The sequence below is a fragment of the Strix aluco genome, chromosome 10 (assembly GCF_031877795.1).
Source record: "Strix aluco isolate bStrAlu1 chromosome 10, bStrAlu1.hap1, whole genome shotgun sequence".
NCBI lineage: Eukaryota > Metazoa > Chordata > Aves > Strigiformes > Strigidae > Strix > Strix aluco.
The window spans coordinates 10,832,006-10,848,310 of record NC_133940.1 but is presented as its reverse complement, the minus strand read 5'-3'; the positions used below and the strand labels follow the sequence as shown (position 1 = coordinate 10,848,310).

The window sequence follows — 16,305 nt, the reverse complement described above, 5'->3', positions numbered from 1 at the left end:
CCAGGATAGAAGATACTCAGGGTACTTTTAAGGGTCTATGTATATTGTTGATAATCTTATTCATTACATGCCTTGGAAGAACCAGCTTCCAGTAGTACATACACCATTATACCTATATATGCACGCCCATGGTGTGACATGAACAAATTTAATTTAGTAACATAAGCTTTTTTAAGCCCGGGAACACTAACTTCCTCTAAAATTGTTATGCTGTTTTCCATCTTACTGGCTGAATACTGTGGGATGAGTTGTATCTGAGGTTTAGCTGATGACTTATCAGGCCTGATTCTTTATAAATTTAGCCCAGGCTGCCCTTGGTCGCTTTAATCTGCTCCACAGAGGCCGGTGGCATTGCACCGGTATGAAGGTGGGATGAGATAGGAATCACGTATGAATGTATAATTACAAGCAGTGAGTGATCTGCACTGGGATGGTACTTTGCCATATTACGGCCTGATCCAAACCCATCTGTAGCCCAGAGCAAGTGCACCATAGCTCTGGATCACACCTAGGTACCTCCTATTGAGGGACTTCCCCCTGCAAGGCTGCAGCTATCAGTTGTTAGTGTCTTATATACTGCACCACCAGCATCTGGGCTAAAAAAGTCCAGTGAGGTGTTCCCACTCTGGATATCTTGCTATTTGAACACTGCCTTATGAAATGCACTTGGGAACATCTTGGTGCATGAGGGGCCCTGAAAAGCACCAGTAGTTCTCTTCTTCCCTCAGATTCATATCACACCAAAGCCATTAATCCTGGCTTAGTCAGCTGTGAAAAAAAGACATACGCTCTTGTGCGGCTTTTCTCTTACTGAGTTAGGACTTCTCCCCTTTGTAAATGAACTTATGAGACACCAGAACTATCACGCTGTCTCTGGTGATGTACAACGCCTGTTTGCACAGTGGTATTGTGCTATTACTATTCATTTTGATAGTGTGTTTCCTTCCTCTCCCTGCAGTTGGTTCATCTGAATTGTCGCCAAGATGGTTGCCTTGGAAACTAATTAAGGAAAGCCTTTGGTTAGAAGCAGAGTTTCAAGCATTAAACTATTTGAGAGACAGATGCAGAAATTAAGGTAATGTCTGCTAAGATGAAAGGGTTTATCCTTTATATGGAGAAGAAAGAACCACATTAAATGCTAGGACTGTAACAAAGCAACTTCTCTACAACACTGACTTTTAAAACCTGGAAGAGATGTGTGAGCGAGGGATTTTAAAATCAGCCAGGGGCTTAGAAGAGGTGACAAAGATCCCAGAGCTATTAGGGATGGGGAGATGGACAAATCCAGTGGGACAAAAAACTCAGGAGATCACATGTTGAGCAAATTCTAGCCAGCTCTCCCTTTCCCTCTGTATCTTTAAAATACTTTTGGCGAATGCTGTTTTCGAAAAATACCAGTACAGCTAATGAAAGACCAAATCCTCTCCCCACAGTCCAGGTAGGGCATGAGAAGCATCAGTGTGTACATTTGCTTCCAAAGTACATCAAATACAGGAGTGAGAGGCTACTGCAAATGGCCCCGAGGCTCAACTTTTCTACTGAGACTGTCAACAAGGGTAACAATTAGTGCCAGCTGCAGAAGCAGCTCATACAATGTGGACACAGGCCAAATAACCAGTGGGACCCTCAGAGGGCTTTCTAATGGCAAACACACATGCACAAACCTGTGGACTGAAAAGCTGCAAAGAAAGGTGAACTATGCGGCAAATTGTGCTTTTACAGCTGCCTATTAACTGAAGTTCAAAGCAAATACAATCTCTCCATGAGCACAATGGTATCAATTTAAATATTGTCTCCAGGATAACGGTTGACTCTATACTTGCAGCAGTGTAACTGAGAAAAGATTTTGGTTCTTTGTACATTTAATGGCAATGCAGAGGTTGCCATACAAATATGCTTGTAACTGCATAAAAACGTACTACAAATGTTGTGGTAAAAATATGCAAAATATCAAAAGCAGATGCACGTGTGTGCATTGGTGTGTGCATTTATATCCCATGAATTATCATAAAACATAAAATGAGTAATTGCTACTATCACAGAAAAATAAAAACTCTAATGGTGACTTCAGGTTCATATGCCTCTGGCATAAGAAACCAGAGTTGCTTGGCAGTGGTCTTCTATATACAGCAGCTTGCACATTTACGGTGAGACATTTTGTATTAATTATTATTATTACTAATCAGATACCTTTAAAACTGTGCTTTAATGTCTTTTGAACACTTTTAAGCTTTGTGTGCCATTACCTCAGTCATTCTGCAGGATGACTAATACTTTGTTAAATTCCTGTCATTTGGAACCTGCCCTGCTTTATGAAGTCTGGATGACGGCTTTGGAGAGACATTACTATTTAGAAGCTAGAAATTCTCTCCTCAGGTATGACCGAAATGCGCTATACATGGGGTAGATTAATCCAAGATGTTACTTCTCTCTGCTTTAGCAATCCATCTCTGACCCTTTATTAGTTTTACAGCCGATAGGAGCAGGCCCTTTAAGGCAGATACAGCTGTCGCTTTTGACATATGCCCATTTTTTACTTACTTTCTGCTAGCTACGGTCCTGAGGGTGACTGACCTAAGTAATTCCCCTTTCCTCCCCACATGACCCTATGGACCTGTGAGCTGCTGAAACTCTCTGGATGTGAAAGAAAAGAAGTGACCTTTCATTCTGCTTTAGATCATGGTTTCAACAATACTCATGGGCAACTAATGAAGAAATGTCCTAAATTTTAAGTTTCTAGTTCATTGGAAACGTAAAAATGAACTGTACCAGTTTCTGAGTGACATTACACAGCACTATACATATCAGATACTCAGCTGAACCCCCTCCCTCTGCTCCCTGTCCAGCTCCACACAGAGGATAAAATCAGGCTGACACAGCCGTGGCACCGAGCCCTGGAGAAGGTGGCAGGGACACAGAGCTCTGGAGGCTGTGCTCCATGCAGCGCAGCCCCTTCAGAGGACACGGCACCACTGGGGTTCAGAAGCAAAGCAGAAGCTGAAGCTACCCATAGCTCTGCTCCTCCTTCAAGCATACCACAGTGTTTATAGGCAGTTATTATATTTTCAATTGCTACAGAAAACACAGGCAAACCCTCACCAGACTACCTGTTTATAATGTAACATATAAACCAAGAAGCTTACATGAAAGTGGTGTTGATTTTCTTCACTTACACTCTTCCTTCTTGTTTTTTGAAATGATTATTGATCAACCGAATACTGCAGTTTTGTATTTATACTTATGACCCCCCAAATGTGGAAGCTGTTGTGCAGCGAGCACACTCCCCTGAGATCCGAACAGCTCTGCAGAGGGATGCAGCTGTGGCTTTACTGAAAACCTCCAGACCCATTTTTCTAATATCAAAATTTCAGACCCAAAGGTCAAGTCCACAGTCAGTGCTTGCACCAGACAGAGTTCAGTCAATCAGATTACCCTTCTTAATCCTAGGGATGCTTTACTTCAAGTCTTCTGTGACTGTTTGACTGTCATTGTAAAATTTTGGGGACTGTAATATTGCTTCTGCTTTGTGAGATGCCTCCACTCAATACAGACATTGCCTTGAAACCTAACTTTTATGACTATGTTTGGAGATAGTGTCCTTTTGATAAAAGCATGCAGCCTCTGGAATAAACTGGTCTTTTGTAAAGTTTCACCATTATGATCCTGAATGGAGTTTCTTCCTCCTTATTTTCCCTCAGGAGATTTTCTTCTAAATGGACATAAAGCCACTCTAGTCTGAAATACAGCTTGTTATCTTGGGAATAAGAAAAACCTATTTCTTAACTCAAAAACATGTCTCTAAATACACGGTTGAACAGGCTAAAGCTTACTGTTAGTTCTCAGAAGAAAATGTTCTTCTGTTTATGAGAACAAAATTTTATATCTATCTGTGAAGGAATATTTTAGCATCAAGGGACAAGAAGTGTGGGGAGCTTATGAATTTCACATGATGTAAGTGTTGCTATCTATGTGCTTGAGAGGCCACTAGATGATTAAATTGGATATAGTTTTGTTGTGCAAGGAGAGATATGGATCCACATACTCAGTGGTTATAGAACTATAGGGTAAGTGAACAAACAGATGGTAACTTACAGAATGACTATTAATCTCTCTGCTTCCCCTTACTCTGCAGCTGAAGAGATAGGGCCAGAGGTGATTTGGGCAGGGTATCCACCCCTAGGACACAATATGGGGTCCATCACAAGATTCTGTGGAAGGGGAATGAAACCAGATGTGCTGCAGAGTGAAACCTGGCACAAAATAGGTTACCCAGGCAGAGTAGGAGCTGAGGTGTCCTCTTTCCCCTACCTTACATTTACATACCAGGGGGAGAGAGCTGGGAGAGATCCCTTCCTGGGTACCAGCCAGCCCTGAGAAGAGAAATACTTCATACGACAGGTTTCAGATCGTGGAAACACAGGGATATACAGATGTGCCAGATGTTAAAGGCATATGGAATACTCAAGGTCACTGACTCACATGTCTGTATGTTGCTGGAGGAAAGTACAGAATATTCCAGCAGAACCTGAGGTCTCTGAAGAAAATCCTCAGATGCATAATTGTCTTTAGATAAGCCTACCCTTTTGGAAGAGAGGTATACCCTGGTTTGACCTGGCTGAAAAAAAGCATCAAAGGAAGAGAACTGCACACACTTACCAGCCTGATACAGGAGAATAGGTCACTCTTACTTAATCCAAGCACTAATACAAAGGCACGATATGCAGTTTCTGAAGCAGAGAACTGACAAGCTTGCCGAATGGCCTGGCCAAGAGCCCAAAAGTCTTATAGCAAACTCAGCACGTGTGTAGACTATTTAGTGGTTTACAGTCTGTTTATTTCTACTATGACACTTGTTCTTGAGTAAGTCCTGTTTAAGCTTCTGAAATCCAGGGTCACTGGCAAATGCTGCTGTTGTCCCTGGGAAAATGAAAGGCAGGTGACACACATCCCCACAGTGACCGCAGTAAACCCCATCTCTGGAGGGAGGCATCTCTCCCAGAAGATGATGGGAGGGTTGACCTTTGAAGATGTGCTCCTGAGGAGGCCAAAAAAAGGAGAGGGATGGAAAGGCAGCTGGGCTGAGGCAGCCTATGCCAGCCCTCTGTGGGACAGAGTTTGTTCATCAGTACTCTGCTGTAACAGGTATAGAGTCTTGGCTTCCCTTTGCTCTCACTGGGAAAAAGCTCTTCAGAGCCACCTGCAGCTGTGCAGTCAGCATGCTGTTAACGCGCTCTTAGCTGAGCAGGCTTTCTAGACTCTGCACAAAGCACCGATTTGACTTTCTAAACTGCAATAAACCCCTAGATTTGAAATATGCAAATCCAGAGTTATCTTTCCCCTCAACGGTATGCTATCAGCAAACAGTTGGCTAAAAAGAAGACAACTCACCACTTGCTTGAATAAACTGGCTAGCTGGATTAAACACCACACATATTTGTGAGGCTTTTTTAACTCCTTTATGGGAAGATAATAAGGTGAGCAGAGGAGATGGAAGGAAAAGCCTAAAACCAGTAATTGTTCAGCTATCAACCTGGGGTCCACCATTACTGACTTTCCCTGCAGAAACATAAGTCATTGCTTTTGAGTATCAGATAACAATACCTCAGGAAATTGTTGCCAGAAGAGATTTTTAGCACCAGACTAGGATCTTCTTGGGCAACTCTTTGTCAAGTGAATGGTTCTGATAAAATAAATGGGACAATACTCATAAAAAAGTGCTGTATAACCGGACTCCTCTTGTTAGACTGCTAAAAAGACATGATTAGCATTAGAGTATTTATCTCAGAAGGTATGTTTAGTTTGCTTTACTATCTAGCTTGGTTTCCTAAACAAAAAGTTTTAAATCCGTTTTTGATATTGCAAATTCAAACAATTTTGCTCATGAGTATCTTCAACGAAATTAAGTGGAAATAGTGATATTACAGCAATACAGTGAGATATATGTCACAGTATTTATGTGTGAAAATGTCTGCAGGGATTTGATTGAAAAATAATAGATAGTGTTCAACTGATTGGCTAAAACTGGTTGATACGCTCCTAAAATCCAACTCCAAGAAAATTTGAGGATCTTTTAGAAAAATTTGAGATAATTTGGGTAAGTATTTCATGGAAATGCCACAATTTTGTGGAAATAAAGTTCAAAAGATGGACAGCGGGCATAACACAGAGAAAGAGCCATTTCACAGTACAGAGATGGGCTATACACAATACAACAATGACAACAAAAAGGCTCTGATTATCCAAAAGTGTGAGTACTCTACAGCGTACTGTAGAGTCCAGAGAAACCTGGAGGGCCCAATAGCAAATCTTTAGTTACACAGATGCAAGTCACATTGATAGAAAGCTGAATCAAACATTTAATAAAATTACAACCTCACTAGATTTGAATTTAGAATGCTTGCAGAAGAAAAGAGTTCACCAGTTTTTTGCTATATGGTTTGCTTGGTATACATCTTTCATTTTAGGCACTGGAATGGTTTGATTATTTTTTTTCTCTCACTTGCACAATATAAGGAAAAGAGAGAATCAAATGTAAATGGAGTTAGAAAGAGCAAACAAAAGGCCTGTTCCTCAGTTGAGAGTGGGCTCAAAGAGCTATTCAAGGTTGGCTCAGGAGTGCTCTCCTGCATCATTTTCAGAAGTGTGGGCTGTGGGTATGGTGTTCTGCATATTCTGCAAGAACGTGAGCAAACTAAAGAAAAAAAAGAAAAAAAAAAAGCTTACACTTTGCTGTATGAATTTCCCCACAGAGACCACTCATCACATTGACTAAAAATACAGTTTAAAATGCAGTGCTATGTATTAGTATCACAACCACACTAGCTGTCAAGAGTTACAGATCAGCATTGGCCCATGCTATGTTCGCTTGAGCACCTTTCCTTCCTGCAAGGAACCTTGCAACCAGCAGCTATGGGACCTGGCCGTGACTCAGTCCCCACAGACTGGCCCTCAGGGATACACCTCAAGGCTTGACAGGAACTGAATATTTTGAGAAGGAACTCAGTAAATAGAGCTTTTGCATTTCCCAGGGTTTATGGCAGTGAGGTCAGTTTCCTACTAGTTTACAATACAACATTTCTAAGAGATATGCTAATGCTTCATGAAATTTAAATGTTACTTTTGATCTATTCCATACTATAAACCCACAGTTAAATTTATGAAGTGGCAATAATCAGAGACTTTTTCAGTCTTAATGTAGGTGAATTCCCACATGCCTATGAATAAACAAGCAGCATGGATTTGGTTCCACACCAACACCAGGTTTGCTGTGAGCCCAGGCGGCAGGGAACTGTCCTGCTTCTGCTCCCTGTGTTGTGTATCTGTTAGCACACCCCTTCAAGCACACTGCACAGCACAGGCATTCTGCATAGCACCCTGGGATGGCCACAGGGTATGGCCATTCCTCTGAGAACACTGGGAAGGCCACGCAATAGCAAAACACTCAAGTGAAGGTGCTTAGACTCTAGCACAATTCAAGCCATCAACTGTATCGGCAGAGGGAAGGGCTTTATGTACCAAAAAGTGCTAATGAGCTATTTGGACTTCTAGCTGAATTTTTCATTAGCAGTATTTCCATGTGGGCATTCTTTAAGATGATTCAAAACTACTTCACTGGCTTTTTATTTCTTGTTTCATGTTCCACTTAACAAACTGCACCTGTCTTGCAATCCCTGCAAGTAGCCCTGATGCCAGTAACATTACTCTGGCAGCTGAGGTTTTAGGTTCTTAACCTACTTAAAAATAATTCATTATTAACATCTGGGAAAAAATATCACAGAGACATTTCCTGGTAGGTTACATGTAAGTGCTGCCACCAACTATGAGCATCACTGAGGCATTTTAATTTCACTAGGTAACTGGCCAGTTGTTTGGACTCTCATCTCAATGGATATTTAATTAATTTCTAGAAACAGACAGTTCTGGAAACATTAATGATGTCTGTCACAGAGAGATCACAGTATCAGAAAAGCATATACCTGTTCCAAAATGGTGTTGATTCTGTCTACTTCACAGTCAATTAAGTATCTTTTTTCTTGCCGCCTGTCCATCTCCTCTATAATTCTTCTGAACTCTTGAACATCCTTTATGCTTCCTACAGATCTGGCTGTCACTTGCCAGTTGTTCTGTACTGCTGCTTCCATAATCGCTTGAAGAATGGAAAATCCTGTATGGGGAAGAGACGATACAACCATTTAAAAACAGAACAAAAATAAAAACTATTTTCAATATTTGACAAAGGGTTCACAAAAACTTGTATCATCTAAAGGGACACAGACTAGCTAACGGCCTGCAAGTGCTTCATCACTTGAGAAAGCAACAGTGTAGGGACCAGTTTCTTTCTTCAGCTACGCCACCGCCAAAGTCACTGACTTCAGCAGAACTGCTTGGCGGTATATTACTGTGAGGCGTATCAGAATCTGTCCAATATATCATATTATGATCCTCTCGGGGATGTTTATGGTCATGCTGGGGTCTGTGCCAGCTGAGAATAGGAGCCTGCAGCCATTACTTGGGCAAAAGTCCATCAGCCTGAAGAGCCGGACAGAAGGGGTAATTTGCCTGTGCAGACTGCAGCAATGGGTCATTAACTGGCAAAGATCCAAGCACTGCACAAGAATGCCAATTAAGTCATTGTACTGGTTATCAGAGCCACGAACCACAGGAGAATATTTTACTGATACTCACTTTGATTTCAAAAAATGTTTTTAAATATGGAGCCTAGCAGCATTAACCACACTTTCAATGCTTTCATTAAGGTAATACCAACTCATTTAGCAGCCTCAACAGGAGAGAAGCAGCACAGAATGACCAAAGACTGCACAGTGGGAAATTATACAAGCAAACAGCATTTAATTTCTTGTGAACAGCCGTGTCTCGGCGGCAGACAGAACTCAAGTCCCTAAGTGAAAAGTGGTGGAACTGGGAACAGTAATCTCCTTCAAGTCATGCTATGTAGAGGCCATCGGACATTGATTTGTATACCTCCATTATAGTATGTAGCTGGGAATTTGGCAAATTACCGGTTTTGATTCAGGAAATTAAAATTTTTGCATACTCCTAATTGTTTCGAATCTGGGTGGATGCCAAAGACAGAGGTCATCTACTTCAAGCACACACAGTGGTTTCCAGTAGATTTCCTTGTACAGAAGCATCCATATGAGCGGTGTTTCTGTCCAGATACTTTATTTGCAAAACTTTCAGTCCAACCATTTAGTTATACTGTGCATTTCTTACCCACAGCAAGATCTGAGAGGCTCAGAATGTGTTCACACACACAAACACATAAACATACAGGTTCAACAATCAATTAATTGTGCTCTGTGATAACCCGTCCCCTATGCTTCTGAAACTGAAAGGAGTTTGAGCTAGAGAAGAACAACATGTTCACTGCTTCAAATTATACCAACAGCTATTCTGAACTCAGATATCATTGTTGCGGTATACTGCTAACAAAGAACTTGTGCTGCAGTCTGATCTTCTGTAGCCTGCTGTAAATCTGTAGTGGCTGTCTGAAGCCAGAGGAGCTGCATCATTACCTCATTACAGACACAAACAAGGGAAGAGTGTGATTTTCTAGACTGCAGTTAGATTATTATAATTTACCATGTGACTTCCTTAAGTCTCACTCAAATGCCCTCACTTTCCTTGTGCAGCCTCCTTGATTCTTAATGCTTTTCTTTGTATGAATGCGCTTTACTATCCCATGAAAGGTGGTGACAATTAGTATGTACGCTGGTTGGGAATTCTTTCTGGCATCTTCTTTCCCCTGAGACTATTGAAAGAGAGGCATTTACATATGTATAGTACAATGAACTCAGTCTTCCTTAACATCATATTTTACAAAAATGGCTGTGATGTCTGTGACAGCATTGTGATTCCATTACATGTAGGAGGAAGATCTAAGCCTAAGATATCTGGCTGGCTGCAAACGAGGCATTTTGATGTGGGAACATAAATACCACTAATGGGGATTTACAAATGCTTTGTGTACAATGATGTGCTTTTAAAAAAAATATGATTCCACTAAGTAATGAATATTTACAACTTTGTTTCATCATTCATATAATGTCTAGGTATGAACCTTGAGCTTGCTGTAAACAACAGAAAACAGTCCATAAATTAATTTTTTTCACTCCAAATTGAATAAAATGGTTCAACATATTATAAAAAAAAAGACACTTAAAAAAAATCTGTAGCTCTACTTTTTGCTAATAACACATACAAAACTTATGAATTGTCTCAGGGAAAGAAGTGAAAATGAACATGCTGGAGAGCAGATGCCATTGGTTGACTGCCATGCACTCGGTTTAGTTAACACTGAGTCAGAGCTCGCTTTGTCAAACCTTGAGTATCTCAGAAGAAAGCTGGACAATTTCCTGATTTTGTGCAATTGCATGTTTGTGTGGGTGTGAGTGTGTGTGTTTTTGCATGTGTCTGTACTAGTCAGTGGTTACCATTTCAAGAAAGAGAAGAGCAAGGTTACTTGGCAGCCTTTCTCCTATGCATGGAAAGACAATTACAGTAATCTTAGTGTGAAAAAGTTCCAGAGCTTCATCATTTCTGTCTTCTCTACCTCCTGTTTCTCCTTGTCACACCAAGTCTTTACAGTCACAGTTCCCTCTAACCTTGCCAGTTTTTGAAATCCTCCCTATGGCCACTCTCTGTGCTGTGCCAGCTTGTCTCTCTTGGGCCGTCTCCCTCTCCTGTCCTTGCTTTGAGAAGTACCATTTGCCCTTCCCGTGACAGCTCGTTAGGCCAGTCCTCTGATGACCTTTACAAAGCCCATGCCCTTTGCTTTACAAAAGCATGGTTCAAACCTCCTGCTTTCAGGAAGGCAGCACACTCACATGCATTCGCTGTTCCCAACCTCCTATCTCTCTCCATGCCTATTGCCTTCAGCACCATTTACTATATTTTACATTGTTACCCATTATGTGATATTTCTGTAAACAACATGTTCCAGGCTTCAGCTGTACTTACCATTAAGAGAGCTGTTACATAAACAATGTGACTGTTTAAATAAAAAGACCATTTTATCTTCAAATATGAACTTTTCTTTCTCCTTAGCATACCAATGCAAGCTGTGACAGTTCAGGGGTACTGCCTGGGTAATGAATGGGAAAATGATTTTCCCTGTTCTGTGCGTGTCAGTGACCAGTCCTGCACCCGAGCTTTTCCATTCCTTGCCCTCCAGTAAACGTGCTGTGTGAATGCTTCACAAGAGATGCTTGCCCCTGAGCACCCTGGAGGTGCTGAACTCTTGTGGGTGCCTCTCATCTCATTCACCCTAAAGGAAACCAGCCAGCCTTGACAACTGTCCATATTTTGCAGTTTTTCTATGGTCTGCACCAGATCTATCCCAAAAAACTAAAGGACCGATAATTCACCACAGGTCTGTGAAGAAGCCATGCAGGAAAGGCTTTTGTTAATACTGTTGGTGGTTTATACTCCTTCAATTGATAAAGGCAAAAAATATTGGATAAGACAAAAAAATCTGACATCCTCCTAGAAGACGACAGCAATGAGATCATCTCAAAACAGGTTTATAATATCATTACTAAAATTCAGAGGTCGTTCATTCTATAGCCATTAACACAAATACAGACAAGAAGAAAAATTCATTCAGACCCCAAACCTGATCTTTCAATCTGTTTTTTCTTAGTCATACCTCGGATGTGAAAAAGCAGCAGGACGGAAGGCATGTATTTTTCTGGAAGCACTGCTTCTGAGGCTAGCTCATATGACGGCACCACATCCCTTCACTACGTTATTAACAGGCTGGCATTACTGATTTACAAGTATGTCTGGTCACACGATGGTGATGTCCACGCTTGCCAGGAGTGCTGGGTTTCTGTGCGTGGTGGGTTTTTGGTCGTAGGGGAGGGGGCTACAGCGGTGGCTCCTATGAGAAGCTTCTCAACGCTCCCTGGGCTCCAAGTCGGACCTGCCTCTGGCCAAGGCCGAGCTAATTAGTGACAGTGGCTGCGCCTCTGTGATAACATATTTAAGAAGGGGAACCTGACAGGAGTTGGAGTTTTGAGGGAAATACCTGTGCAAACACCGAGGTCTGTTGAAGAAAGGAGGGGGAGGGCAGGGTGGGAGGAGATGCACCAGCACAGAGACTCCCCTGCAGCCGGTGGTGAGAGGGCTGGCTGTGCCCCTGCACCCATGGGGGTCACCGGTGGACAGATGCTCCCCTGCAGCCCCGGGGGATCCCACGCCAGAGCAGGGGGCTGCTCCCAAAGAAAGCCGGGGCTCTGAGGGAAGCCCCCACTGGAGCAGTCTGTGCCTGAAGAGCTGCAGCCTGCGGCTGGGACCCACGCTGGGGCAGCTCGGGAAGAGATGCAGCCCGTGTGTGGGAAGGACTCACGTTGGAGAAGTTTGTGGAGGACTGTCTCCTGTGGGAGGGACCCCACGCTGGAGCAGGGGAAGAGTGTGAGGAGTCCTGCCTCTCAGGGGGAAGGAGTGGCAAAGACGACGGGTGATGAACTGAACACAACCCTCATCTCCTGCCCCTGCACTGCTGGCGGAGAGGAGGTAGAGAAATTGGGGGCAAAGCTGAGCCCGGGAAGAAGGGAGGGGTGGGGGAAAGTTGTTTTTAAGATGTAGCTGTATTTCTCACAGTCTTACTCTGATTTGATTGGTAAATCAGTGGTGGTAGCATCCAAATTTAACTGGATGTTCTTTTTTTTCCCCCAAATCGAGTCTTTTGCCCGTGATGTGAGTGGTGAGTCATCCCTCCCTGTCCTTGTCTCCATCCCTGAGTCTTTTGTTATATTTTCTCCTCCCCAGGGGGAAGGAGTGAGTGGGTGGCCACGTGGTGCTCAGTTGCCCTCTGGACTTAAACCACTACACCAGGTCATGTAACAGACCCATACTACATTTTGGTTTCTTTACGCCATGTACTGGGGTGGGATGTGCCTGTGATCTTTGAATGCAATCTCACAAGTCAATCTCATCCACACCTACTAAAAGCTTACACAATCCTGGCCTTAATATTCAAATATGTCATTGTCTGGCTTATTCTTAAAATATTGATGATTTAAAAGAGCTAACCCTCATCTAAACAGTCTACAAAATGATTGGGCTGGAGGTAGATATAGTAATAAAGCTAGAACAAAACAAATGCCCAACTTACGTCTCAGTGAGCTGAAGCAAGTATTTTGAGTTTTGCTGAGTGAAGCTTGAAAAGAGGGGAAAATATTCAATATAAATCTCCCTCAAAGCAGGGAAAATATTACTTGTTGCAATGCCATCTCTGTAGTTTAAACAACCCATACAGAATTACATTCTAGGCAGCCCTCCCTGCAGCTGGACTAAGACACAAATTTGCCCAGAATCTTCAGACTCCTGCCAGGCCTTTCATATCATCCCTTTGATACAAGCATCTCTCAACTGACCCTACTAACACAGAGGAAGAGGAAATTTCACTCTTTTGCATCTATGAAAGTTCATGAAACTCTTCCCACATCCACATAAGCAAAATTCATCTGAGCAGTTTGCTCAGCCATATGAAACTCTATGTACTACATCACTGAACTTACTCTGGTTTAAATAACAGCAATCAGTAATGTGTCATGAGTAAACGACCACACTGGAACATCTGTAGCATCATGTGAGCCCTCGCAGTTGGCACCAAAGTACTTACCGAGAAAAAATTACCACTTATGTAAATCACTCTTTTCCTGAACGTTCCTGATAAGATCTTGGACGTTAGCCTCCTGTTAGAAATGAAAGAGCATTTGCTTGCAGTCCCTCTTTTGCCTTGCTGAGTACCAAAGATCTTTGAGGGGTATATTTTCCTGGCATGCAGCATGCTTGTGCCAGCTGAATGAGCATCAGCTCTGATCTAAATACTTGTGTTTTGAACTATGTATCTGGGACATGATACAAAGAACTAAGCTTCTGGCCTATGAGTGAACTTCAAGGATTTAAGTGTCAAGCCACGTTTGACAAGGGCACAATGAACTTACCAAAAAGGAGGCCATCAAGGCAAATGTTTCCCCAAGACAAATACAAATTCTATGACGCCAGCTTACATTTCAAGCGTACCAGAGGTCTGTAAGTTGAGATATACTTGGATATTCTCTGTGTTTGGCACTGAGCCTAGCACTAATTTAAAAGCAAACAGATCAACGTGTTAGGCATAGGTAAAAAACAACTAGCCAACCCAAAACACTCCCCATCATTCAAAAACCAAATGCATCAGTTAGGCAAGTATGCTTTGCACAACCTATGTCTGCTTAATAATTTTATAACAGGGGAAGAAGCAAGGAACAAACTACTAAATTAGTCACCAGTAGGAGATGCAGCAAATGACTAGTACACTGGAATGCCCTTTCAGTCTAACGCATGTAAGTTCAAATTATTAAATAAAAGTAAAATAACTACATTCCATCTGTTTTTGACCTGATCGCTTGTATCTGGTAACCAGGACGTAAAGTGTTACACTCTGCTCTTCTGGTAGCAGACAACCTTCTAGACGAAGTAGCAAACGCATTCTAACCTTATCTTTTTCTTCTGCTTTTTCTATTCAGCAAACCTCTAGTTTCCCCTGTACATACATTACAATATTGCAACCTGTCATCCATAAACAGAGGATCTACACAAATAGATATGTCAGCTTGGTTGAGAGAATGTGAACTTGCCTGGCTCTAAAGGAGAATTTACAGGAACCATCTGGTCTGCATTTGCTTGGGATGGGATACAGCTAAACATGCAGGAATTCAGATCTGCTGAATGTAAGTGAAAGACTTTTTTTTTAAATGGCTCTTTCTGAATGCATTTCACCTTGATATGCTTTTTCATAACAACCTTGCATCTAACTCACCCCTCATTTTACTCAAGTTTTAGATCAGTGCAACTCCAGTGTTTTTGAATGAAGCTGCGCCAGTGTAAAATGAGAGTAATGTAGTAAGGGATCAAAGCGTACAATAACCAAGGGCAGACATAAGGATGCCACAAGCACTGCTGTCACTTCCGTAAGGGGACATATTCATATGACTTTCACAATGATGTGGGCAAGCCTCCTGGTGTAGGACTGATAAATATACCTCAATACAACAATACGATCCAAAGTTTATCAGAAGAGCTGTGTTCTAGTTTTAGCTTTGCTATGCAAATCTTTATTTAAATAATTTCCAAGGGAATAATAATTGAGTGATTATAGCTTCTGGATGCAGATGGGTAGCAAAACAGATGAGATGGGAACACTTTAAAACCAGAGTATGTTCTGCTTGAGGAAAATATAACAGGTAAACAATTGTGCAGAGAAGGCAGACGAACTAGCACAGAAAATCAGAGAAAGGAATAATGTATTCTGAGAAGTGACAGAAGGTGAAGAGCACTGTGTTGTCCAGTGGGCATGGGCTGTAGGGTATCCTCTGTGTACTTATTACTAAGATCTCTTGATACTGATGCTATCAGAAAGCTGACTGAGGTAATAGCGAGGGCATTCTGTCACCAGAGGATGCTGGGATCTGGGAGACATGGGCCTAGGAGTACTGGAGAGCTCTCCCAAAGGGAAAACCTTTTTACATGCAAATGACAAAATTGTAAACTACATTAGCATTAAAAATAATTAACTTCCAAGCTTTAGGAGCTCTGAATTAAAAAAATAATTAAACTGCTTAAGTATAGAGAGATTTCATCTGTGAGTCTCTCACTGAGTCCAGGGTTTTCTCTGTCCAGCAGAGCCCAAAACCTAAAACTATGCAGTAAGCACAGTACTGTTACACATACAGTGGGATTCAAATCTAAGGAGTTCAATTCCAATGAGATTCCTGCCCAACACCGATTTCCCTGAATGCCCTGAATTCTCCAGCAAGGACATGTTCTAAGTGACATTGGCAAATTCAAAATAAACCATTTGCTTAGTACAGTCCTGCATCCTACTGGTCTTGGGAAGCTAATGCCATAACCTGAGCACAGTATCATAGCCTTGCCTAGATGCAGCCTTCTGTAGTGGCTTCCTTCCCTTCTATTTACCCTTGAGCACTTCTATCCCACGACCACACTGTTTTGCAGTGTTTCTGCTTCTTATATGGAGCAAGCTAGAATGAGCCCACATCAAGCCCAGCTGCTTGCAACAGGCCAGCCTTCAGCTGAAAAGCCTTTGAATGATATAATCAAAATACAAGTTTCTTTGGGTAAAAAAGAAGAAACCAAGATACACAGATAAAACCAACCACTTCCTTCAGACCATCAGAGCTGGGTTTTTTCATTACTCCTGTGAATTGGTTACTGAAGAAACCAGATCTAGCCACCATGAATAGAAAATATCACAGCCACAATCCTCTTTATGTC

General features: G+C 42.0%; 1 protein-coding gene across 5 annotated transcripts in view; it reads right to left on the bottom strand.

Moving 5' to 3' along the window:
* GRIA3 (glutamate ionotropic receptor AMPA type subunit 3) overlaps nt 1–16,305 on the bottom strand; it is a 156,620-nt gene that overhangs the window by 78,523 nt on the left and 61,792 nt on the right. For all 5 annotated transcript variants that reach the window (XR_012624607.1, XM_074835240.1, XM_074835241.1 and 2 more), the window contains exon 4: nt 7,977–8,164. Coding sequence is in view for 4 of the 5 variants with exons in the window: in XM_074835240.1 (XP_074691341.1) it covers nt 7,977–8,164 (188 nt within the window). In the remaining variant the exon portion in view is untranslated. The remainder of the gene's footprint in view (nt 1–7,976; nt 8,165–16,305) is intronic.